This window comes from Mya arenaria, chromosome 13 (assembly GCF_026914265.1).
Source record: "Mya arenaria isolate MELC-2E11 chromosome 13, ASM2691426v1".
NCBI lineage: Eukaryota > Metazoa > Mollusca > Bivalvia > Myida > Myidae > Mya > Mya arenaria.
This window is the reverse complement of record NC_069134.1, coordinates 17991035-18017541: the sequence shown is the minus strand read 5'-3', so window position 1 is coordinate 18017541 and position 26507 is coordinate 17991035. Positions and strand designations below refer to the sequence as shown.

The following is a 26507-nucleotide window of genomic DNA, read 5'->3' as shown; positions in this document are numbered from 1 at the left end:
CACTAAGCTATACAGGCTGCTTGGTTTGTGGTCACTATGTGATACAAGAGTGCTTGGTTGGTGGTCACTAAGCCATACAAGCTGCTTGATTGGTGGTCACTGAGCCATACAAGTGTGCTTGGTTGGTGGTCACTAAGTGATACAAGTGTGCTTGGTTGGTGGTAACTAAGCCATACAAGCTGCTTGGTTGGTGGTCACTAAGTCATACATGTGTGCTTGGTCGGTTGTCACTAAGTGATACAAGTGTGCTTGGTTGGTGGTCACTAAGCCATACAAGTTTCTTGGTTGGTGGTCACTAAGTCATACATGTGTGTTTGGTCGGTTGTCAATAAGTGATACAAGTGTGTTTGGTTGCTGGTCACTAAGCCATACAAGTGAGTTTGGTCAGTGGTCACTAAGCCTTACAAGTGTGCTTGGTTGGTGGTCACTAAGCCATACAAGTGTGCTTGGTTGGTGGTCACTAAGCCATACAAGTGTGCTTGGTTGGTGGTCACTAAGCCAAACAAGTGTGCTTGGTTGGTGGTCACTAAAACATACAAGTGTGCCTGGTTAGTGGTCACTTAGCTATACAAGTGAGTTTGGTCAGTGGTCACTAAGTGATACAAGTGTGTTTGGTTGGTGGTCACTAAGCCATACAAGTGAGTTTGGTCAGTGGTCACTAAGCCATACAAGTGAGTTTGGTCAGTGGTCACTAAGCCATACAAGTGTGCTTGGTTGGTGGTCACTAAGCCATACAAGTGTGCTTGGTTGGTGGTCACTAAGCCATACAAGTGTGCTTGGTTGGTGGTCACTAAGCCAAACAAGTGTGCTTGGTTGGTGGTCACTAAAACATACAAGTGTGCCTGGTTGGTGGTCACTTAGCTATACAAGTGTGCTTGGTTGGTGGTCACCAAGTCATACGTGTGCTTTGTCGGTTGTCACTAAGCAATACAAGTGTGCTTGGTTGGTGGTCACTAAGTGATACAAGTGTGCTTGGTTGGTGGTCACTAAGTGATACAAGTGTGCTTGGTTGGTGGTCACTAAGCCATATAACTAGGTTTCCTCTGGATAGTTCATGTTTGTCCACAGCAAAGAACACACTCTCCTCCACTAACATTGTGCGACTTTTATAACAATTGTAAACTGATAATTGTACACTAATAACCGGTTTTAAAGGATAAACTTACAAAGATAAATCAGAAACAAGAAAACGCAGAAACTAATATCATTTTTATTTTGAGAAGCTTATTTCACTATTTATACTATATAAGAAAATGTGGATAAAATAGAAATACTTGCTATATTAATAATCACCTCTCTGTTCTACATGCCATGGTCATTATATACATGAACTTACAACACAGCAACAAAACGGTGTGAACTCGTAAAATCCTACAATGGGCATGTCTGTGCAAAGTTATACAGGGTTTCAACAAACTCCATAAAAACACAATTTCTAGTAAATGACTTATTACATTCGTTTCATGCAAAAAACGGTATAGGCCATAGAGTATCAAAATAAAATCATCATTAACATCAAGTCAGTAGGAAAAACTGTTTAAAGTACATTTCGAAAAATAGTAAAATTCATGTATAAAATGTTTTCTTAAATTAAAACAGCATTATTTCCTTAATTTATTGATGTAAGCGCTGGATTAAACTACAAAGATAGAGGCCAAGTTTCCATTCAAACTTCAAACACAAAGGAAATCAATACAAGTTGCAGATATGTCAATATTAAGATAGTTCTGAGCCAGTATAAACAGTGATAAGATCTGAAACAAATCTTACCTATATATACATGAAATAAAATGAGAGGAGTTATACTTATGTTTTTATGTATTACTACTTTATTCTACAATACATATTAATGTTCTCATATTTATAGATATATTTATCACCAAATTCAGACAGTTTTCTGCTCCATTATAAATATTTACCCTCATTTTTATTGAAATAGTATAAACCATGAAATAGAACACACACTCGGACAATCAGTTAGCTATGACCTTTGTTGGCACATGAATTAACACACTGAATATATTTGGCCTGATCAGTTTCACTTATCAATATTGTAGAATCCTCCATGGATATAAAAATGAAATATCTTTATAGATGTTTTTAATGGTAACCAATCCACAAGAAAGAAATTTGTAAAACCAGTCTGGAACTGTGGCCATGGTTTCTTCCATAGGAAATGAACACATGCCTGATGATCAACATTTCCAGATTGTTGGAATTTACTGGGACTTTAGTAGGCCAAATTTATTCCATGTGTTATAAATGCAAAAAAATATTGACAATATGTTACATACTTTGTACAAAACACCAAAAGATGTCTTCATTTATGTACAAAATGACAACAAATGTGACCTTCACAGTGATATTTCAATTTTGTAGCACATTCAAAGAATTGTACAAGTTATAATTAGTTGTAATTCCAATTTTGAATGAAAAAGATAACATTAATCATAATATACCCTTTATTAGCAAAACAGACCAGTTTTCTTTGTAACAATTTTGAAGTTAACTTTTGTGATAGTTTGTACAGAGCTTTATGCTGTGAGTTTTTGGCAGAAAAAAACATATATTAGGATTTTGAACATGTTTTATATTGCTTGTAATTCATCAGTCACTTCCGAACATTATAAATGCCAGCAACAAAAAGTTACTGACATGCATATCACAGTCTGTCTCTTAACTGTACATCAATTCTAAATAAACCAGTCGAAATATAATGTATAAAACAGTCCAAGTAACATATTAAAAATAATTTAAAATTAAGACTAACAAACAAAAGTATATATTCTTATACACATTACAAACATGGAACATGTAAATATTATACAGTTATGACTCAAAAAGGGGTGTAATAACTATTTCTGTATGTACATACGTTCTAAAACAATGTAACAACATAAGACTGACAATATGAATATCTAAAATCAATGTCTCAAACTGTAAAAGATTGAACTTGATTTTGAAGCAATATAAAATATTTCTGTTGATAGACTTCATTTACTTTAACATTTTTAACTTGCCATATGAAGAAATCTGTAATTAATTCTTTAAAGAAAACATTCCAATAAAATCAATAAATAACATCTCATCGTAATTGTTTTTCTATATTTCATTTTACATTAAGATCATTGGGTTAATATGAAAAGTGAATTAAAACAAAAAAAAAGAAACATGAATTTGATTAATTAAAACATGATTTTATTGTAAAATGAAAACTTAAAAAAGAAAAGAAAACGCAAGTGAAGTTTTTCATTTCCTGAAGTGTGTGCATAGATAAAGCCTACGATCACATCACAGTGTAAAATGTTTTCAATACAACACAGCATTTAAGGCTGTAACACACAGGGTTGGTCAGGGTGAAGGTCATCGGATCAATGAAGCCTTAGTACTGCGGGTATGTGGCCCCGACCTGCAACGACAAGACAAAGGAGCATGAATAATTAAGATGGAATTTTTTGGAAGTTGGTTTAAAGTTAAACATGTACATGTCATATCTGCTACAGTGATAGCAGCTGTAGCCTGACCGGTGTATTGTTAAAGTAAAGGTAAAAGTAAAGTTTGTATATTAAGCTTCAATGACTATTTTCATTGGATGTCTATTCTATAGTTTAAAAAACAACATTAAAATTTAGATCCCAAACTGTAATAGTAATTGTAACTTCTTTTCAAATTGATGTTTAAATGCTTGTAATAAATCTGTTTTTTAAAGGCTTGTTATAAATCTCTGTTTTAAAGGCTTATAATAAATATGTGTTTTAAAGGCTGGTTATATATTCTTTTACATAGTTAAAAAGTTAAAAAATCTGAGATACTAAGCTTGCAAGTCACGCAACATTCCGAACAGAAAGTCAGTCTTGAAAAGACAATACATTATATGGTATTTAGGAGATAAATAAACTCTTTAATGCTGTTGGGTTATCTTAAGGTGCAATAATACATGCAGAAAGCTATACTTCTGATACAAAGTTTAATTATATGTGGGATTTATTTACTTGAAAACATGCAGAATATGACTGAACATATGAAGAGAGATGTGACATGCATGTACACTGCTGGTGAAAGAACATGAGGATGTGCTAGTAGTGAACTAAGTTAGACCGTAATATTTGTAGTTAAAGACATCTTTCACAATTTCTGACATTTCCTTTAAACAATTATCCAGTAATATCCTTTGTACGGTAGAATATGGTAAAATATGCTCCAGGGATGACATCAGAACAAAATCCTTAAAATCCAGCTAAGACCCCTGTCAAAGTCCATCAAAACCAATTAATATCCATATCAAGATGTTTCTTACTGTTTGTAAATATTCAGCCATAAAAATGTAAGGACTATACATTAGTCTGAAATTAGCTCTCACTGCTGATTTCAGGAATATTCACAGTCCTTTATCATTCCTGTAATGCTTTAAAAGGGCAAAATTCTGACAAGAATAAGGAAACTAGATGGTTTTGAGAGGCCATTTGTAAGCTTTCTTAGGTCGTATGCCTACATAGGTAGATAGTGCCATCTAGTTTTATGTTTAAATCATTGCACTAAGCTATCACATTAATACACGAGAATAAATTTAATCCAAATAAGACACTGAAGCAAGATGATGTATCCCATAATGTTTCCTCAAAAGTCCTGTGCTTGGAACATTGAGGCATACAAGCAGCTCACCAGTCTAGCATACAAGTCATACCATTTCCAACCGAACAATGTTTCCCTGTATAGTGTTCAACAATATATTTTGTCCAATAGCACAACATATTTTTCAATTTTGCACTATATTTTTGTAAGTCAGCAGTCAGACGTCATTGATTTTAATCATGTATATCAGTTAAATACAGGGGCTGGGCCAGTAGACAAAACATAAGTTTAAACACTATGCTGGTAAATGTAAACTTGTTAATATGCAGTTATAAAATTAAAGTGGGCTCCAGGAGATGCCAGGACTTACCAGTTTTTAATGAAAAACTGCATGAAAAACTGCATATCAACAAATAGTAACCTATATTTCCGCCTTCCATTACCTCAATGAAGTCTGACACCCTACCATTCCATGTAAAATAATCAATGGCTTACCTATGTACCTCTGTACCCATTCCCTTACATTGCTAAAAAATCTAGAAAATAATGTAATCTTAATGAGAAAAAAAAGCACCCTTTTCCCAATGCTATCATAGCAACCATTCCCCAATGCTTTCGTAAGATACATTCTACTTTTGTAAGGACTGTAAAGACTGAATAAGAAACTGTATCAAAGGGTTTTAGTTATCACTTATCAGCAGAAAAATACAGTTTCAAGTTCAACCTTCGATTAAAAAGGGGATATATGTTAGACTGAAGCTACATGACGAGCACTATCATCCTGCAGGTGCCCTTGATTACAGGTTATTTGAGACAGCACAAGTTTTCCTGAATGTAAACTTTAAATGTATAACCTACATACCCCTGAGCTGGTTCCCCAGTATTCAGCAAATTGGACCGCTCATATGCTAGACTGTGAACAGAATGAAGATGAAATGATGACAGTGAGAGATGAACACATGAAATACAACAACTTGAGCACAACAAATACTTGCTTGATGACAATATTGAGCAAGCTGTGTGTATAACAAACCATGCTATACAAAAATAACACAGTACGATTCAGTGTTGACCATTTATAATTCATAACAGCTTCTTGTACATGCTTATAAACCAAACTTTTGATAGGTTTTAGTTATGGAATGGATGTATGATATTGAGGATAAACATGCTTGTTGCTTCAGATAATGAAATAAAAGTATGAAATCATGATACAAACACAATGAAGGCAGAAAAAGATGTAAACTCGGTGAAAATTTCAATTCAACATCACAGACAACAAAATGTGGCACCAGACCCAAAGACAAGATAACAGAATTCTTCAATTCTACATTTGTTGGTGTTTTGCTAACAAATCAGTCTTTCACTGATAATTTGACATAAAGAGGCATGCTAAATAAAAGTAACATGAAAATGTCAAGCATGCAATTTTCTGAGGCGGATCTGAAAAAGTGATATCTGAAATCTAAATAAGCATTCATCACACACACGACTGTCCTATGCATCAACTAAAGATTACACAACATTCCCACAATATGACACACATCTATCAAATAACATATTAAGTGCTACACATTCATTTCTATAAATAGAACACCAATCCCATCCTGTAGTGCACACCTTAGCCAATCACATACAGTGAAATATTCAGTGTAGAAGACTCATGAAGAAATTTCTTTTGAAAACAAATTTGTTAATAGCCACACGTGAACTAGCAACAGTTAGATCTGAATCAAAAACAAAGCATTAATGCAATAATTCACGGACAAAGTATCCAATTAAAAGAAACTTTTTAGATTACTGATGTACAGTTCTCATTTGAAGATTCCTAGATACAGTGTTTTGTTAAGTCTGCTCAGTCACAAAGACAGTTAAATGTACACAAACAATAACTTGAACGCACAGGTGCCGTAAGTACAATAGAGTTACAATACTTGTTTCTGCTATAACACCGAGGAATATAAGAGGGGTGATACAGTCTAAAGGCTGCACAAAAATACTGGGTAGAATACAGAGCAGTGGCGTGGCGCTGGCACTTACTGTGGTCACATACGACTGATATTTGTACGGCCATGTGCCCGTAGAATAATCATGGGAGTCATAGAGAGAGGCCGACGTTTTGTAATCCATGGACGAGTAGCCTGACCGCAGGCCGTACGTGAGATCTTTGTGGCTCAAACTGCAGCAATATAAACATGTGGCACACATTTGTTAGTCGGTACATAGTAAAAGCAACACTTTGGTGTGTATTGTTGGTCAATGATTTAATGAAATTCAATAGTCATTTATTTTATTACATCAGAATGAGTGAATGCGTATGTTTATCATTAAATATCTACTGTCATTTTTTCGTAATCAGAAATTGGGCAAATGCTTAATCCAACGTTGACAAACAACAACACACTTAAAGTAACAACTAGGCTACTGACGTTTAACACATATCTATGATCTAACATATTCCCTAAACCCATAACCACGGTCATTTGAGGCAATTATTTGAGTTACAAGTCAGATCTGCACACCATTACAATATGGATTATTTTGCTCTATCATATGTTTAATTAAAGTATATTACAAACACGACATACCTGTATGCAATTTCTTTTTAAAAACAACTATACAATACAATACATTTGCTATATAAGGCATTAAACAAAGCACCACTTAGTGGAAAAACAGCGGCACATAAAATATGCACAGTAATACTTGCTAAGAATAGTGGAGGAGGGTTTCCAACAAAATTTGTAATCAGTCTGTCCATCCTAGACAAAGCAAAACATAAGATGTAAATTACCATTACCTTAAAATGCGCTTGTTCTATAAAAAATTAGAGCTATTTATTCTGCCTATTTTTTTTTCAAAATTGATGAAAAGGGATTTCCATTCAAAGGTAAGAAAATATTATTGTTGCATTAATTCACTTGGAAGAAAACACAATAAAATTGCCTAATTACTGTACAAAATAAACAGAGGTAATTTTAAACAAAACAATAACAACAACATGAACATAAGCTAGATACAATGTTAGCAAAACACCAACAAATGATTCTGTTATGGTATGCAACTGCAAATGAATTTCATTACAGCATACACAAACACATTCAACAAAGTACTCTTTAAACACCCAGCTAATACTATGAAATAAATTCTTGCCACCTTAAACCCAAAAACTAATAGAAGAATCTGTGTATAATAGATTGAACAAATTCAAAAAAGGGCTTATATTCTGGAAGTCATCAGATTCTAATTTAAAGATCATGGGCTGTAAAGCTAACATAAAATTTGAAATCATTATATTTTTTGGATTTTCCAACCATCAAATGTCAAGGCCGACATGAGTCAAGTTAATACAAATATATCTTAACTTGCACATGAAGACAGCTATACGCTGATATGGATAATTCCTGGGTAGGGACCAGTACTAGTGCTCGATTTGAGAGGACAAGAGAATGTTCCCCTGCAGGTACTCGAACCCATGACTGGTTGTGTGACCAACACTACACAGCCTCCCTCACCTCTTACTACGTTCTACATGACCAGTGAAGTTCACTGGTGGTTACAGCATGCCTTAAGCTTACCACAACAGCAAGATTGAGTTGGGCTTAACTTTAAATTCAATGTTTTTCTTCCTCAATTGAAGGCAAATTAATATTCTATTTTGTGCCACTCAGGAAATACAACAGAAGTTTCGTGATATCTAAAAGCACCTGTGTTACAGTCACCATTTTATCAAAGTTTTGCTAGTAATCTATCTAAAAGGATCACAAAATGAAGTTGTATAAAAAATAATTTTAAGAAGATCATTTCACGAAAGCAGGATTGAACTCAAGTCAAGAATTTGGCAACAAAAGATGACAACATTTTGGTGATATATGAAGACATAGCTGCTTGAAGCTTCCAGCTATCATGTTCCTCAAAGCCAAAATCATAAGTATGCAGCAAGGAAAACAACATCTGAGCTAAGACTCTTCATATGCAATCCACCATAATGAGCTCAATCCAGGCTTTATTTTCTATCAACCTTACTAAAAGCTAGGCTACCCTTTCCATTTTAATGGCTCTGTGTTAATTTTGTTACATCTGTTGGTTATTAACATAAACTTTATAAATTTAACAAAAGTTAGTAAAACTTTATTAAACTGCAAAGGCATTTATTTTTTACTGGTTGACCATTGTGTAGATAAAATACTAAGTTTTAATACACTGGCTAGCGGAAACTTTCAAAAATCAGACTGCAGCAAAAAAATAAATGACTTTGCAATTAAAACGAAAAGAAACCGATTACAGAAGGCATTTGCCTGGATTAGAGCTCGAGAAATTAGGTGCACACTGAACAATCGTGTCATAGAGAACGTTCGATGCCTACCTAGGGGCGACACCTTTCGTGTTCCTCAAACTATAATTGTGTGTATGCTTTCTAAAAATGTAAGTAACACTCATTTAAACCTCATTGATAGGTTACCTGTGTTACAATGGTTATATGATGGAAAAAACAGTAACATGTTTGAAAAACTATTGCATGTTAGAGAGTAAATTAAACAATGGTGTCTAAGGATGCTGTTTGAAACTAGCGATAAACTTTAGACATATTAGTTACCGGATAAATTCCTAAAACAATTAGGAATTAAATAGAAAAAAATGTGACATATATTTGATCAAAATCCAGAATACATTTTTCACATTGTGTGAACAAACACCTGGCCAAAACATACTGCTTTCCATGATTTTTTTCAAATTTTCCTACTATACAAAATTACATGCTGTGGATTAGACATAAAGACAGTACTTGACCAACAGCTAACCACTGTGGTATGACTTGGCACAGCAAAACAGAGTTCTTTATATAACCAACAAATACAAACAGGTGTAGTCTAAAGTAAACGTTGGCCCAGTACTTGACCAGCAGCGAACTACAGTATGATGAAAGTCACAGTAGTCTTTTATTGTTAACCAAAAGAGGATTATTCCATTCATGTTAACAATTACAATTGTAAAGCATGTGAACATGTACTGACCTCTTGGCGCTAGGTGAGGTCCCGGGGTGCCTCGTACTGCGCTTCACTGAGCCTACGTTGGTGTGGTTGTTGGGCACTGAACTAACTTTACTGGCTTTCAAGGGGGACATAACGGACCCATGGGCACTTTTTGAGGAGTGTCGGAGCGGCTGGGTGGTAGAACGTTTGTGGCTTTTATGATCGTCTGACCTGAGGAACGGGGAGTAGAGTCATGCAGGAACGTGCCTCGTAACATTATAACATCCTCACTAGTTATCAAGGTAGAGGATGATTTTTGGTGTGTATTTTCTGTATCCTTTGTGAATATTTCTTTTGCTTAGATATAGTTATTTTTTGTTCTAGTGAGGATCTTATGACACTCAAGCCACTTTAGATGAATGTTTATACAGCCATTTACAATTTCAATTTAAACAAGACGACAATTTATGAACATCTAGTGTGCTTCTCCAAAGCAGCCTTGATTTTGAGCACAGGTTTAGTGTCTGTTATGTCCCTCCGAGCACTTCTACATATAATGGAGCTCTTAGTAGCAGTTAAACATGGGAACATGTTAGATGAAATAGAAACAGAGTCATAAACAAATAAATAGCTGTTCTCAAAGCAGTGCACACTTGTTTTACTAGCATTTTTTGTTATTGATTTTAAGAACAGGAAGTCCCAATAATGCTAATATACTGGTAATCAGTTTTAGTGATAAAGTAATTTATTAATTCACATCTGGACACATTGCAGAATAGCTATTTATAACCATAATGAGACAAAGGCAGCACGTATAGTAGAACCTGATGTTCAATAAAAGTTAATTAAGATGAATATAACAAGGCAGAAAATAAATAAACTAAAAAAGTGGTAAATACATAGGGTCAGTGAGAATAGGTCCTACTTTCTTACAAAATAAAATCACCTATCATATGAAACTAGGAGTATTAAGAAAACTCAATGTTTTAGAATCAATAACTTTGCTCAAAGCTGTTAAAATACTTGTGTTGCATGGAGTTAAATAAGCACAGTTATCTAAGAGTATTTTCTTTACTAAATCATGTTTCATTATAATTCTTCAATGGTTTATATGAAATCTATAACTAAATGGTGGTACCACAGCATTTCCACAAAGATTCTCCATACAACATGTTGTCAAAATGCTCTGCTCACTCAAACAATAGAAAAATCAATCTCCGACCAACAAAAGAACCCACATATCAGGCCAAACAGCCCAGTCTGTGACCTACCCAAGCGCCCCAGTGGTGGCCGATCGTGTGTGTTTGCCTCGTAACAACTTGAGCTGGTTCAATTTGTCCCCCTGGGTCTCAATCCTGGTTCCCCGCGTGACGGGACCTGTGTAGATCCGCTGTAAACAAAACATTTCTCATGAAACAGTATCACAGTACGAAATGGTTTACTACCATGAATATAGGCAAGATCCAATCGTAAAGGTGTCCGCCTCTCCCGCAAGAGGTTGTGGGTTAGAGCCACACCATGAATACTTTCACATGATTTCTCTAAGGACATCATTTTTTGTTTCTGCCCCAGAAAAGGATTCAAGTAGTTCACATCAGCTTCCAGCTGTAATCACAATCAAGCTTACATAAATAAGTATAAACAAGTTGTTTACACTAGCCTAAAATGTAAACAGCCCATACATGTCAAAGATAAACAATTAAGTCCTGGATCAGTAACAGCAAGGCCATTATTATCAACTCAAACAATATCAAGTTCCTTATAACAAGGATAAAAGTAACATTACAAATTTTGTTTTAGTTTTAATTGAGTTATATTATCGTTTTTTATCGTTTTGGGGACTTTTCAAGAAGGTAAAGATAATCATAATAAACTATGTTTTAGTTTATAAAATCAAGATTAAATGATTTGGTTAAATGAAACATAATACTTAAATCTGTTACACCAGAATAAACACAGTTAAGTAAAAACATAAAACAACATAGAACCTGTGACTGTCAATTTTCCTCTCATGTTCAATGATCATTCTATACTTACATCATCCTCATTGCTCCAGGCATTGCCGTATTCTGCATCCAGGGCGTCCTGTATCCGCATGTCGTCTACGCCAGAAAGCAGCTTGGACACGCTGTGGTGACGCTCACGCTTACGATCACTCTCCTACAAGCAGCCATTTGACAGAATTATGAAATCTGTTTTCTTTTTTTGCCAAGCACTATTTTCATTTCCGGAAAGTTTGCAATGTTAATACTTGTGTCACCATACAACTGGTAACTGATTTGACAAGATTGTCAACTTTAACTTGCTTTTAGGAGGAGTCTTCTGCCAGACTATCTATAAACACTTGTTATGATGATTATCTATAAAAACTGTACAGCAACATACTGTGATATCTTAAAGTACTGATATAATACCATTATTGATTCCTCTTTCTCACCTTGACCTTTGCCCTATGAAGGTCGCCCTGCATCCACATCCAGGCCTGTTTCTCCTCAAGGAAGTTCTGCTGCGGCCCAATTATAGACCCAGGCCGACTTATTCGGCACCACGCGATACACTCTGCTGCTGTGAACTTGTAGTGCTTCATCATGTAGCATGCTATCAAAGTCCCTGTACGACCCAACCCAGCTGTAAAGATACATGAAGCATTGTAGATACATAAATCATGTGGCCAAGGATGATGACTAGGGCATTGTAAATATTAATACCAAAACAAAAGTCTGGTACCCTCGTAACGTATTTTTCACTAATTTATTTCTGCTTGATTGTGTAGACAGCTTAAGGCTGAAATGAATCAACCCTTTCCTGGATAGAAACAGTACTGGTGTGTATTTTAATTTACAACTACTTGGTTAAAAGGCAGACTCCTACCATTTGACAGTTATCAACTCCAACTTGTAAACGTTCCATATCATGTTTTCAGTCGTAATGAGGTGATGAAAGTCAATCTTGAACAAAAACACCTTTTACAGAAAGTGTATTAAGTATGCAGCAATTGCTGGGCATATAAACTTTCTGATATGCATGACAATTCAGAATGTTTTCTTCATGTTTAATAGTTACCTTTACAATGCACAGCAATTCCCCCCTCAGCATTCTCGGCCAGTTCTAGGAATTGCCTGACAATTGTGTCACTGGGGACGCTGCCGTCGATAAAGAAGAGATCAAAATGGTCAAAGCCAGCATCTGTGAACCGGCGGGCGTCGTAGATTTTCTTGTTCAGCCGCACGATGGATGTGACATTGTGTTTTCTGAAGTACGGAAAATACGCCTCTGGTGCGTGCAATGGGTACCCTGTAATATAACAATGCAGCAAGTGAGAATAAGTCAAATAAAAAGCATAACAGATTTTCTTTACTTTTACAAGAAAAAATGTTTATGGTTATTAAGTCTAGATATATTTCACTAATTCTAGTTTTAAGAAGACATTTCTGAAATCCTTAATAGAATATTAAATTACTGGTATATTTTTACAACACAAGAAATGTAACAAGAACAGGAAAGTAAATAAAGGTGAGTAACTCTTACAGGTTCAACAAACCAAGTGTACATGAAGAGAACTGTAACTATTTCCCTTGCATTAATACATTCAACCAGAAAGTCAGCTGTCTTGAACAGGTAAGATGGGTACTTTACCACCTGTTATGTTGACCTAATTTTCCTGTTTCAGGAGAGACAAAACAACATTGGGTGCACTCCAAGGAAAAAACGGTTCTAGTGTACTGTCAGTGACCTTTTCCCCCAGCGCTTGTGACCATTTCTCCACGAAACATTAAAGTCTTGTGCATGTGTAGTTGGTCTGTGTTGTTTTGAGGCATTTTGTGTCCCTCATGTATTGTATGGAATAACCTTAAGGTATTTGCTAAAAAAACTACGAGGCTCTCCGTATTATCATGTAATTCTATGTTAAGACTTATAATCATTTACAAAAACTGGCCAAGTTTGTACTTTTTCGGCACAGGTGTTTATCTTATTTTAAAAAATATTATCAATTGACAGATAATAAAGGGTAAACAAATCTAGAGAAACCACTGTTTTTAGTACATTACATGCATTATGTATACATGAGGGGAAATGTATCAACACAATAGTTTCATAAACACTCAATGATATATTTCAACCAGTTTAAATAAGCATATCCAAGATATGATAACTGGTGTTTATTTACCTAAACTGATTAAACCTAATATATTTCAGTTGTATTACTGTTGACATAGTTTAACAACCTTTTCCATTCCAACTGGCACAGGTCAGTTTTCACTTATATCCGATTTATCAGATCTTAAAAAAGATTCACCTATGTTTTAGTATCTATTAACAATCTATCATAACAGATGTGGGGTCGATTATTTAGTTAACATTCTGTCAAAAGGATTAAAATAACATACATTTAATGAAGATGCATTTTTTAACCCTACCATATTTCACAAAATAAATGTTTTACACATATGACGGATTTGTATGCAAACATGTAGCGATTTTATCAATAAGCAAAATTATAAATTTATGTTTAAAGAGTAAATACTAACACTGTAATTCATAAAAGAAAAAAAAAACACATTACTGGAAGCATGAGCAACAGTTCACACATTTAGATTTCTAGCATTGTAATATCTTATTTTTCACTGTACAATGAACATACATTTCAGTATTCTTTAAGCAAAACTCAAACTTCAAGACAGTATGTATGGGATCTGAGAAAAAGACAGAGAGAAAGCGAGATTTGTGAGTGACACAGCATCCTCAGTTACCATGGCAACAAGCCCCTGTACCTACCATTCTCTATCTTACTGCGGGGATGGGGTCCACTAAATGCAAGGAACTTGTCTGGAATGATCCAGTTTAGATCTCCATTTTCTACCCTCTGTTAAATAAAGGGAGAAAGGAAAGAAAGTGTTAATAATTTTCAGGTTAGTTTGGTTTTACTATACGTTTATGGTACAATGTAGCCTGTGATGCTAGGGTTGAGGTTTCTCTGGTTAGCCTTGGATTCCTGTTAACATGGGCAATGAGGATGACACAGAAAGAAGTAGGTGACAAAATATAGTAACATGCAGCTTCCTGACTGTACAGTGTAGGACACAATGCTCATGTATGAAAATGCATCCTAACACAGAGGACAATGTAGGTTTGATGTAAGATCAAAGATTCAAAATGTGCTGAAGGTTGCATGCTACCATATTATTGTCAAGATGAAGGGTATGAAGTGAAAACTTAAAGGTTAGATCTACATGCTGCCTTACACAGAAGCTTATTGTACCCATAAACCTTCCAAATTAACTGTCACAAATGTGCACAGTCATGCTCTAATAAAATGCACAGCCACGCTCTAATGATCAAACCGCAAGAATTACTTTTTACAACTCAGCTTCTGTGCAAGTCATCATCCAATTTGTTGCCTCAATAGCAAATGCAGTAAAATTCAAGTTAACTCTAATGTTTAACAATATTGTTACCCTGAAGAAAAGTTTCCTTCATCCAATTTTACCTCAAGGTCTCATAAATCTGGCCTCGATTGAAACTGGAAGCAAATGGCATGCACGCCACATAATTGTCTAACAGATTTACCGATCAAAAAGAACCTTTGATTCACATTGCATATTTTTTTTAAGAATGATATTCTGTATTTATTTTTTGATAAAGCTATTAAGCAGAAAGCTAACACAATTTGTGTGTTATTGTAAGCATTGTAATATATATACAGGCAACAAGTTGGAGGACGATTGATGATTAGTTCTATATGTGTGTATGTATGACTACAATAAACATGACGGTATATCAAGGGGCACATAACCCAACCCACAACAGGGGGAAGCAATCCAGCAATACATGTATACAACAGGGGGTCTCGCCTCAGCTTTACCATTTTCAATCTTTGTTTTGGGGTGTGGTCCACAGAATGCTAGGAATTTGTTTGGCACTATCCAGTTGAAGTCCCCATTCTCTACTTTCTGTAACAGGGAAACATGATGATGAATGAAATGATATCAACATGAAACATGGCAATGTTATACAAATATGAACTCAGATTTCAAAAATATTGTGAATGATTGTGAAAACTGAGTTTGTTTTGGTGTTCAGTCATTCCAAGCAGTGCTGTTATGTTGCAGAAGTTACTTCCTTGAAAACAAGATGTTCAGGGAAGTCTATCTGCTTCATAACAAATTTAAAAAAAATATCCTCAATTACTGAAAATGTTAGCCAACTGGTTTTTGAAACTTAAATGATCAATACTCCAGAGCATGTTATTATATTTGTATAACACAGAATGAAACAAGCACAAAAGGAGATGGATTCTGCATTTGTAATGTACTGAAACTTCAAAGCTACCAGTCTGCCATCAATGTCAACTTAACAATGACCTGTTGATTTAGTGACAAAAAAACAAACAAAAACAAAGTAGCATAGAATATAATAACAAAGTATCAAAGAAAAAATAAAGACCTGCAAATAGCTATGACATGGACAACCTTATCTTGCTTAAGGACAAAAAAAAACAGTGCACTTAGGTCATCCACACATCTTTTGAGGACACATATTTGAGTTTTTTCCATTTAATAATATTTCAAAGGCAGAGTTTAACAAAAAAGAAGCCTGTCCTAGATGCAATGTACTGTTCTAACAGCTGAACAATTCTGAAAAAAACCCAAGGGATCTGTTTTTAAGTATGAGGGATTCATGTTCCAAGCATGGTGAAGGCGCTGAGATCCCTTTTGAAACTGTTTCCAAATTCATTTATTTTATTTTCAATGTAATTTCTACTGATTTTGATGCAAATGTCTAAATAATAAACAAATCTTTACAATTGTACATCAGTCTGAAGTTAAAAGCTCTCAAATCATTAACCCTGAACTCTAGAACCTCTGAAGATATCAGACAAATATAACTGTAACAGAAAGCAAAAGTAAGGCTTTGAAGCAAGATATATTGCTTTTCCAGGTTTGTGCTGTAACATAGGTCAGCTGGAGACCTTCCAAACCATGTTTTGTAAACAGGTTGTGGCTGGTGAAATGGTGTCATCCGGATGTTTTTCTTCCTACACCCACACTCCCACAAATACATACAGTTTGAGAGTGCAAAGAGATAAATTCTCATAGAAAATTGAAACAAAATTATAAGTGTTATATTAAGTCTGGTTTTCCATAGTAAGCACTTAAAGCTATAGACATATAGTATAAAGATTTGTGAGGCTTATCAGCATTTAAAATATGGAAACTGTCTGATAAACCGGTTTGGCACTTAAGGTACCCGTTGTACAAATACAAGTTGAGTTATTCTTGCTCTACCCATAAACATTTAAAATTAATACCAACAAATTATGGGTTCAAAAAGCATTCAAAAATCATGTAATTGTTCAAAAGATAACTCTGATAACAGACAAATTACTCATTAATTCAAACCAAAATGTTGATGTTTTCAAAATGTAAATGAACTTCAAATCTAATGTGAAAAACCTCTGTCTGCATACAAGTAATCCATTTATTAAACACTCAGTGTGACCGACGTATCATAATCAGTGAATATAAATGAAAATCTGAATAATTAACAAAGAAAGATATTTACATTTATATACATAACTGTGTACATATGCAAACGCCGAACAGAAGTAAAATAAAAAGAGTAAGAAAAAAGTGTGTACAAACCTCGTAATGTTCATATTCATCTACATCGAATGAGTCAAAATTAAAAAAGCCATTTGCTAACCCCTGAAAAACAGAAGAAATGGAAAACTTAGCAGAAACCAAGGGCACACATCACATTGCTCAATATTGCAATGGACATTTTACTGTGATGAGCAAATGTAATGTTTAGATGCAAATCAGTTCATACAATATCAAAGCCGTTCAATTTTTCCAAATACTCCCTAACAAACTATTCAACATAAATAACTTAACAGTGAAACAAAGTGTTCAAGCTATGATCATAAATGATCAGCAAAAAAGTTAGTCTCCAGTCATTATTAAAAAAAAAAATATTCTCACAGAAATGAAACCAACCGCACTTAATTAAGCCATGCAAACAGTCTAACAATGAATGGTTATAGGTACACTGTAGTCTCCAGTCATTAATAACATTGTTTATTCTTACAGAAACGAAACGAACCGTACCTTATTTAAGCCATGCAAACAGTCTAACAATGTGAGGTTATAGGTACAAGCACCAAAAGAAGCATCCCTGAAACAGAAAACAAATTTGAAAATGTTTTGAAAAATGATTATGTTTAAGATAAAACTGCAGATTATTGTTAAATATAAATGGGCTACACTGCCTCCTGTAATCAAATAGAAAATTTGTAAAATTAACAAAACAGGGTTCTCAATCATGTGTGCTGGAACTGGCTCCTAAAGAAAAGTAAGCTGCCAGCTAGGAGGGCTTAGGACCATAACCTAGGCAAACATGTCCCCACCCAGCCAGTTCCTTATTGAAAATTTGTAAAATGTTTCATAAATGGACAAACAGTGGACAAATCCAAGGCACTATAGGCATCAAACGCAGTTTCATTAAAAAACTAGTCAATAAACAAATTGTCAAGGAAGCATGATTCTAAATCTGAAATACATTCCATATGATTATCTAAGATAACTGAAAGCAAAAATGATCTAAGTCGTGACATTTAATAAAGAATCAAAGAGAACCTATCTGCTCTCACCCTTCTACATCATCAATCTTGTCATATTAAAGCATCCTTACAGCCAGGGCTTCTAAAAGTTTGGACCTTAATCGGTACGGGCACGCGTCGAACCGGCACCACAGTGATCTACCATGTGTACCGTGTTAATCTGATGGTTATCATGTCACTTTTCATTGGGGTGTTTCGGGGATGTGTGAATAACAAACCAGGTTTGATTTTTACAATTTTTACTAAATTAGCTGTTTTGAACCAAAAAAATATAACAAAAATGATCAAATTTCAGACTAATTTTTAACCGTTTTCTGTAACTGATATTGGTCTGACGTGGTCAAAATCGGTCCAGACAGGCAAATTGTCAGTTTTTAGAAGCCCTGCTTATAGCACACTGATGTCAGAATGATTGTGGTGCAGAATGGAGCTACATATTGAATCATCCTTAAAGCACAATGATGTCAGAATGATTGTTTGGTAAAATTTTGATGCAAAGACTGTGAGCATACACACCTAAAAGGCAGGAATGGAGGGTTTGATCCGGCCACAAGCGGTCTGTAGGCTTCCTCTGGAGTCTTCTTCAGGTAGATAATCTGAAACAAGATAACTCTCGCTCATATAATAAGGGTCACAATGATTCTCAATTGGAGTTAAACAGATGATGTTTGTACAAACCTAATGATATAAACACTTAAAAATAATATTTAACTAATGGTTTTGTGTCGTTGATGGACATTAGCTGGCATGCATTGTGTACAAGTAATTCTGAAGCTTGCATTAAATATTGAATGAATGCTACCACTATACTGTGGCTATTTCACAGTGAATAAATATTGGAATTTTAGAACCCTGATGTGAAATGACTTGGCCAGTTTTTAAGTACCTTTGTTTGTGACTTAAATAAATATGGAGAACTTTAGTACCATTTTAGTATGTGAAGTAAAGGGTTATCTGTATATGCAGTTGTGTCCAGATTCTCCTAGTTTGAGTGCTTTGAACAGAGGGCAAAAATATGGACCATACATAAAAGTTGCCTTCTCTCCTATTTATTACATATATATAACATTTCCACATACATTTTGTGTACACTGCCATGTCTTATTCACCATAAGGCATTTTTAATAGGCATGGGGCTGGGGTCTTTCCAATTCGGAAAAATGTGTCAACTTGGCTAAATGTGGGACATATTGGTGTAGAAATCACATGAAAGCTATAAAATTAGACAAAAAGATCAATGAATGTTGTTAAATATAGCCTTTCCAGAGGTCATTTTTTAACAAATGAAATAAGATCCATAAAATAAAAACAAACTTATTTTCCTTTTCAAAACATAGAATTGGAAATTTCCACACCTGGGGGAAAAAGTGTGTTTAAGCATTGTGAATGGGACTGAAAAACCCCACACCGCTCTAAAAACGCGATTGTTGTGATCAATTTGTAACATCATGTTTTCACACTTTTGCTCTTCTTTAAAGGAGTTTAAATTGAGACATATACGGTATATATCTATCACATTTCAGAGATCATAAAGTTTTATTAATTTGGAACTTGAAGAAAAGATAGGAAGTTTATCACAGTTAACTTGCTTCTGTACAAACACTTCTATCATGTATACACTGGCTCATGTAGCTGTATGATTAACTCTTGAAAGGATTACCACCCTTCATTATTGAATTCATTCTGATAAGGCATACAGACCTAGTAGTATGTACATCCAGTGCTGATGTTATATACATGTCTAAGTACCAACTAAGCGAAGCCTTAAATGGCATGGTATGGTACGGTATACAATGTAAAGCAGGCCTGGTTTAAACCTCATATCTGTTGGAATTTAATGGTAAAGGAAATCAATCGATACTGTTTAAGAATCAATATATTAGACTACTTGAACTCACAATATCATAGAGAACTTCACACAAGGAACAACATGTTTTATTACTGGGCTTGGTCATTTACGGTAGTATGGTTCTGTGACCATATATTATAATGATATATGTTAAGTCCAGTATGTGAGCTTAGAAGCTGCAAAACTGCAATGCAGGTAACATAAGCAGTATAAAACATATGGTTAGTTTAGTTACTAAAACAAGTTAAAGAGCAATTTACTTGAAAGACATGGTATAATGGTATAATCAATTGCATTAAATTACGGTAATGTTAGTCATTTTTTGAATAATATCATAGAATTTCTAAAAGTGATGGCATAAAAAATGTTTCAAAATAGGAGACAAATAACGGGAACATATTTTAATGACAATGATGGCTTTGTATACTACATGTATATAGATGTAAAAATATTCAATATATGCAGAAACTGATAGGCTGAAAATCAACCTTTATATTTGACAGTATCAATATTTCGTAATCATCACTGCTTTGACACAGATACCAGATTCTTTTTTTAGGTGTATTACTTGAAATTAGAGTTTTCCCACCAATTTGGGAAGCAGGTCAGGGCCTTTCTTGAACAGGGTAAAATTCATTACTTAAACAAAAATTATGAATTCCGATTTTGTTGCAAAAGAACAAGAATAGAGTAAAAAGTAGACAGAAAGGATAAAAGGATGAGATTAAGTTTTATCTTAAATGTGCACTGATCCATTTCAAAACAGATTATGGACATTTATTTTGACATTTGGGAAAATACACAAGCTATATAAATGTTGGTAATGTTACTTAATTTGAACATTACAAATGCCCTACAGCACACTATGTATAAGCAGAATCAGGACATTTACTGCATAAGCATAATCAGATCATATATTTAACCAATATGCACATACTGGTATTGTAAATAATTAGCTATTATTTGGGGTAAGCAGCACTAAGGCTTAAGTGAATGTCAGGGTTATATCTCAGAGGCATCTGCTCAACATATTTGTACAACAATATGTATATATAGCACTTCCATTAAGAGTTTAAAAACAGAAGTATAAACTTCCTTGCCATCAATTTGGAAGTTTTTCTCTGAAGTATGGAAGTTAGAATTGTCTAACTATTGTGTTAAAGATTAAGTAACCGGTAATTTGTAACTTAAACTTGCCATCTGTATACAATGTATACAAACAATTAATACTACTTCAAGCTTCTGATATTGAAAATGTTGCCATATTAAAGTTAACAGATTTTGATTTTCAACTTCTAAGATTTCAAGTTTTCCTTAAAAAGTTTGGATGTTTTTGTACTTCCAAGAACTCACTTTCTGAAATTTAGGCTCAATGTAAATTGAGTAATATTCAGTTATATTGTACAATTTTTTTTCAATGCCATGATGGACAGACTGATCAACCATTTAAGTGTGTTAAAGTTCCTTGTTTGTGCAAGTTTTTCTGAATAGGCTGTTTAACCAAATATTGATCGAACATTTGTTAAGGTCTATATATAACCATGATAGATTATATCTAAATGAAGTCATTTTGCACTCATGTATAATATACTTTATCAATAAAATCAATTAGTGCGAGTCAAAGCTCAGACAGCATTCAGATGAAACAGTCCTGAAACAACAGGGACAAAACTTACTGCATAACTGGCGATAAGAAAGGCAGCATTTGCACGTTTCCGGGCATCGAAACTTGTGTAATGGACTATTCTCTTCTTTGCTAGTGAAAATGACTGAAAAAAACATATAAAGATATGAATGATCCAATTCAAACATAAATTATTTCATTAAACTACATGTATAAATTGTATGTATCATTGAATGTTCTTATTTTAGTCTAATCTACTTCAAGTCCCTGTATACAAGGACTATAGATACATATATAATAAATGGTTAATGGAATACAAGAGAAAATACTCCTTGTTGTAATGACAGAGATACCACTACACCATACTTTTTCTCCTGGCATATCATATAAATTTTACAAATTTTTATGACCCAGACAGACTAATGTGTACTTTTGATATACTTAAATAACTAATTGATAATTAACTACCGGTATGTCATATATGTATTATTAGTCACAAGGTCATCAATAACTTGCACAGCCTTGGGTATAGGGTCTTGTATTTTAAAATGTAAAATCAACATTTGTAGAATTTAACGTGCTTAAATGGTAAAGCTGAGGTCAGTTTTATGTAACAGAGTAGGTATTGCCTTTACCACAGGTCTATTTTCAGTTTAATACATAAAATCATCAAGTATAACTGGCTAAAGAAGCCAAAAAATAGATATAGCAGACATCAACAGTTATCCATTGTTTTTGTTATGTTTAACCAGAACCATAACTTGACAAATTTGGTAGTCAGTCACTCTTATTTGTGCATTAAAGCTGCACTCTCAAAAATTTAACATTGTGACAACTGTTTTATTTATTGTCTTAGAATGAGCCATTTTTTTCGAAAATCCATGGAAACCAGTTATATCAGACTGCTGACAAAAAATTAGACAGCAGATTTTTATATATATAAGTTCAAAATTGATGTTTTATGCATTTTTCTTAAACCGTTAGTAACATTACAATAACTAGTTAAAGACAATAGCATTCCAGGTATTTTCAAGTCTTTGAGATCTAGTGCTTGTGCACTTTGGATGGGGAATCAATAGTTAGTTTACCCATTTTTTTTTTAATTTTACACTAAGTGTCTGAATCAATATTTAACACTTACACATACGTCATGTAACATTTAGTTGCACCTTTTTTCAAGATAAACATAGTATTATGTGTTCCATTTTAAGTGTAAAAATAGCCAGAATTTAACTAACACTATGATATTTTTCTTGAATAAGAGGTTTTGAGAACCTTGGCAACTTCGACTTTATTATTGGAACCCGTCTACCTTTTACAGAAGGCATAGAGCCGGAAATTATTGCCAAAACAAGCCCTCAAAATGTCCTGGCATTATAAATGTTAATCATTACATGTACCTGGCTTCGGGTTATTGTAATATATGTGGACACCTTCTATATATATATATACAAATGGAAACAGCAGACAATGGGTTGCCTTATTTCTATTGCACTTTCTCCCAACCTTATATCAGACCAGGGTGCTTGTCACATGTAAGAAAATTTCATTTATTTTAAAGAATATACCGGTTACATGTACTGCCATGTACTTGTAAATAAATGTGACATATTTAAAAGAATAAACGATAATAAGATATACATCATAAAATATTAAACATATCTTTAAAGGTAAAGTAACCCTTAACATCATGTATATATTAAGTATGTTTTTGTTAGTTAATATCACTCTGCTAACAATTATTGTATTGCGTAATCAATACAAATCTCCCAGTAATAGGTAAAAAAGTGATCATGGTGGCACACAGCCAGTTCATATTGAATGTGATCTTTTACCAATTGATTATATGAAGCAATTTTGTTGCAGTGATTTACATCAATTATTTTTAGCAAAATCATACATATATTTACATGATCTATCTAAAATCATGTTTCACAGTCAGGTGACATGTCATGAAATCAATAATTTTTCAAGCAACTTTACAGGGAACGATTTAATGGTATACACCCATTTGCACTTGTTACCAATAAAATAAATCTGAAAACATATTAATGGTGCCTTAAACCTCAATAAAGTATTTGATATTGAACACCAACCCAAAACACTGAAAAGTTTGTATGAAACACCAACAATCAAGTAATGGTTGTTTCTTTTCTATGTTTACTGTGTATGCTACAGGTAAAGTGATTAGGTAGGACAAATTGTTTCCCCAGAGGCAGATAACCTGGTTAGATAATGAGGCGTAACACTACTTCAAGCTGTACTGATGCTCACTGCTGTGTACAATGTCAAGGCCATGTAAACAAACCAATGTAAGTCTGGGTTAGGGCCAACTTTAGTGCATTTATTAGAGTAATACTATACAAGTTTGTAGGATAAAATATAATAAATAATATTTAATATAGTTTACTTGATATCCCTAAATTGGAATTATAAACCCACAATGAATTTTATAAGTTTATGGATATTAAATGTGTAAATTATTCTGCCTTTAACTTACCTTAAGCTTTTTATTTAATTTACAGCAATATCTGTACAACATGGACAAATTCAGGGGTCCAAAGTCAGCATAGAAACTGGAAATAAAAACAAGTAATTCTATCATAAGTGATCTTTAAATCATATAAGTGTTTGGTTAATATTGGTTAATATTGTACATGTACATTTATATGGAACAAAAATGTACGTGTGGAATGAACAGCTATACACAAATAAAGAAGCAAAAACATTTTGCAAACAATTCTACAGATGGTTTATTTAAGTTCTTTAAGGTTTATACTTACTTTTCATAGACTAGTTCTTCATCAACGCAGAAGTAATGTGTGTGTGCAGAAGATCTTGGTCTACTCCGCAGCGTAGCAAAGTATAAACGATCTGCAAAACAATGATAAAGGATTAAAATTATATTATGGTTGAATTATATAATGGTTTTCCTTTCCAAAATAGATTTCATATATAATAATGATTGAAAGTTAAGATTTTTTTGTAATTTGTGTGGGATATACATGTATAAAGTCAGGCTAGACGGTTTACTAAGATATATACACAAGGATTTAAAAAGCTGGGCTAGTACTTATTAACCTGAATTTCCTGTAACTGTTTAGATATATTAACAACAACACATAGACATAGTCATGACACGCACTTTTGGCCTTGAGGCATAAATAAAATTTCCTTTCCTTTTTTTATATATGACAATTCATTAAAGGAAGATGGTGCCCAAAAAGTCATGCTGATTTTACAAGCACAAGGCCATACCACTATGTAATTTTGTTTAGCGTCCACATTTGCCCATATGTTGAACTTTGTGAGCAAAAATATAATTTTACCAAACAATTGCAGGGGGGGGGGGGGGGGGGGGGGGGGGGCACAGTCAAATAAACACTTAATGTCATGTATGAAAAAATTAACGAATTTGCCTAAAAACTGTTGAAAATATCTGTCCACAAATGACATACTATTATTTGGACAAGTTTCATAAACTAAGGCTGAACTTGACAAAATTTAAAACAGTATGGCATAACCATTAACTTCTCAGCTCGCAGTGAATTTGAACTTTCTGCTTTGGTGATGAATTTATTGCGGTATGAACAGTGTGTCAAAAGCATATTTAAACACAATCGATAACAACCAAGGTCGTCCAACTATTCGTTGTCAAATCTGTCAACATTTGCTTGCCAACTAGAAGTTGAATATTTCGATAACTTATATCTTTTCTTCTCTTACCCTTTATGAATTCCGAAGCACTCCCGATGATATCATGTTCATCAGCCATATTTCAGTATTTGTTTAAAGACACAATCAAAATAGAGTGGCAATACAGTACTTCGTAACCGTTTGCAAAATGATCAACTTTACTACGCCTCCTATCCAAAAGAACACAACGCGATTCTGTTAAAAACACGCTTCCGACTAAAAATATGTTTGTTTAGTTATTTCCGTCCATTTTTTGGTATTACCACTTTTGAATTTAAACAATAAAAAAGAGATTTCTGTATCCGTCATCTCACATATTTGTATACAGCGGCCATGTTTAGTTTATTTGTCACATGACTCGCTATTAACCAATGGTCTAAGGAATAACAATAGTCGTCATGACGATTCAAATATTAGCCAATAAAAACAGCGCTTTAGCAATCAGGTTCAATCACGTCCGACTTAATTGACAAGGGAGCAAACTGCTGAAAAGTAATACAGAAAAATAAATATAAAGTTATTTACCTTTTTCTTCCTCGTACTTCGCATTATATAATTAATTACTTTTACACATTCAAAAACGCATTTCTGTACTAAAGGAACTTTAACAAGATATTTTTCTACACCAAATGATGTTTACATTCGCTTAGACACCGTGGACAACGCGACATGTATACCAACACATTGAAAAGGTATTTTTTGGTAACAAACACGATTTTCGTTTCAGTAGTAGTTTAATTGTTTTCAAATCGTGTACCTTCACGCCATTCTGATAAAGTAAGAAATAGTAAAGGATACATATAGCTAACATAAGACTGTAACCATTCTTTGAAACATATGTCTATCATGGCTAGGACTCAACAAATCGACAAGTCCACTAGGGCACCCCACTCTCCTACACACACCCGAAAAACCACCAAACTTTACTTTGGATTTCAATATAGGAGGAAACAGGGAGCAGTTCAAGTCAACTGTTCAATGGAATGGAACAGTTACGTGTGTTTTAAAAAACAACTTTAAGATTTAAAACAGATATACTATAAACTATAAAGATAAGTTAAAAGTATAATAATGAAATCTCACGAGACAGTATTTTTTCAATGAAACTATATATTTGGAGAAAAACGCACACTCTTGTTGATATTGTTTAACTGACTCAATAAGAAATATTGA

General features: G+C 33.9%; 1 protein-coding gene across 15 annotated transcripts; it reads right to left on the bottom strand.

The window, feature by feature from the left end:
* Positions 1 to 1198: 1198 nt before the first annotated feature.
* Positions 1199 to 25692, bottom strand: LOC128213552 (dual specificity protein phosphatase CDC14A-like). 15 transcript variants are annotated; one of them, XR_008257753.1, is made up of 18 exons: positions 25365 to 25692; positions 24422 to 24512; positions 24139 to 24214; positions 21691 to 21783; positions 18682 to 18761; positions 17654 to 17720; positions 17189 to 17251; positions 15409 to 15496; positions 12609 to 12839; positions 11983 to 12173; positions 11583 to 11705; positions 10817 to 10935; positions 9588 to 9776; positions 8939 to 8989; positions 7283 to 7334; positions 6613 to 6751; positions 5435 to 5485; positions 1199 to 3409 (listed from the first exon to the last, which is right to left on the bottom strand). XR_008257753.1 is itself a non-coding variant. In XM_052919383.1 (17 exons), the coding sequence occupies exons 1-16, from the start codon at positions 25411 to 25413 to the stop codon at positions 5474 to 5476; spliced, it is 1662 nt and encodes a 553-aa protein (XP_052775343.1). In that variant the 5' UTR covers positions 25414 to 25692; the 3' UTR covers positions 1199 to 3409; positions 5435 to 5473. The 15 variants fall into 15 exon arrangements, 12 of the variants coding, with proteins under 12 accessions (XP_052775343.1, XP_052775347.1, XP_052775341.1 ...); XR_008257752.1 differs by lacking the exon at positions 5435 to 5485; XM_052919383.1 differs by lacking the exon at positions 7283 to 7334.
* Positions 25693 to 26507: the final 815 nt, after the last annotated feature.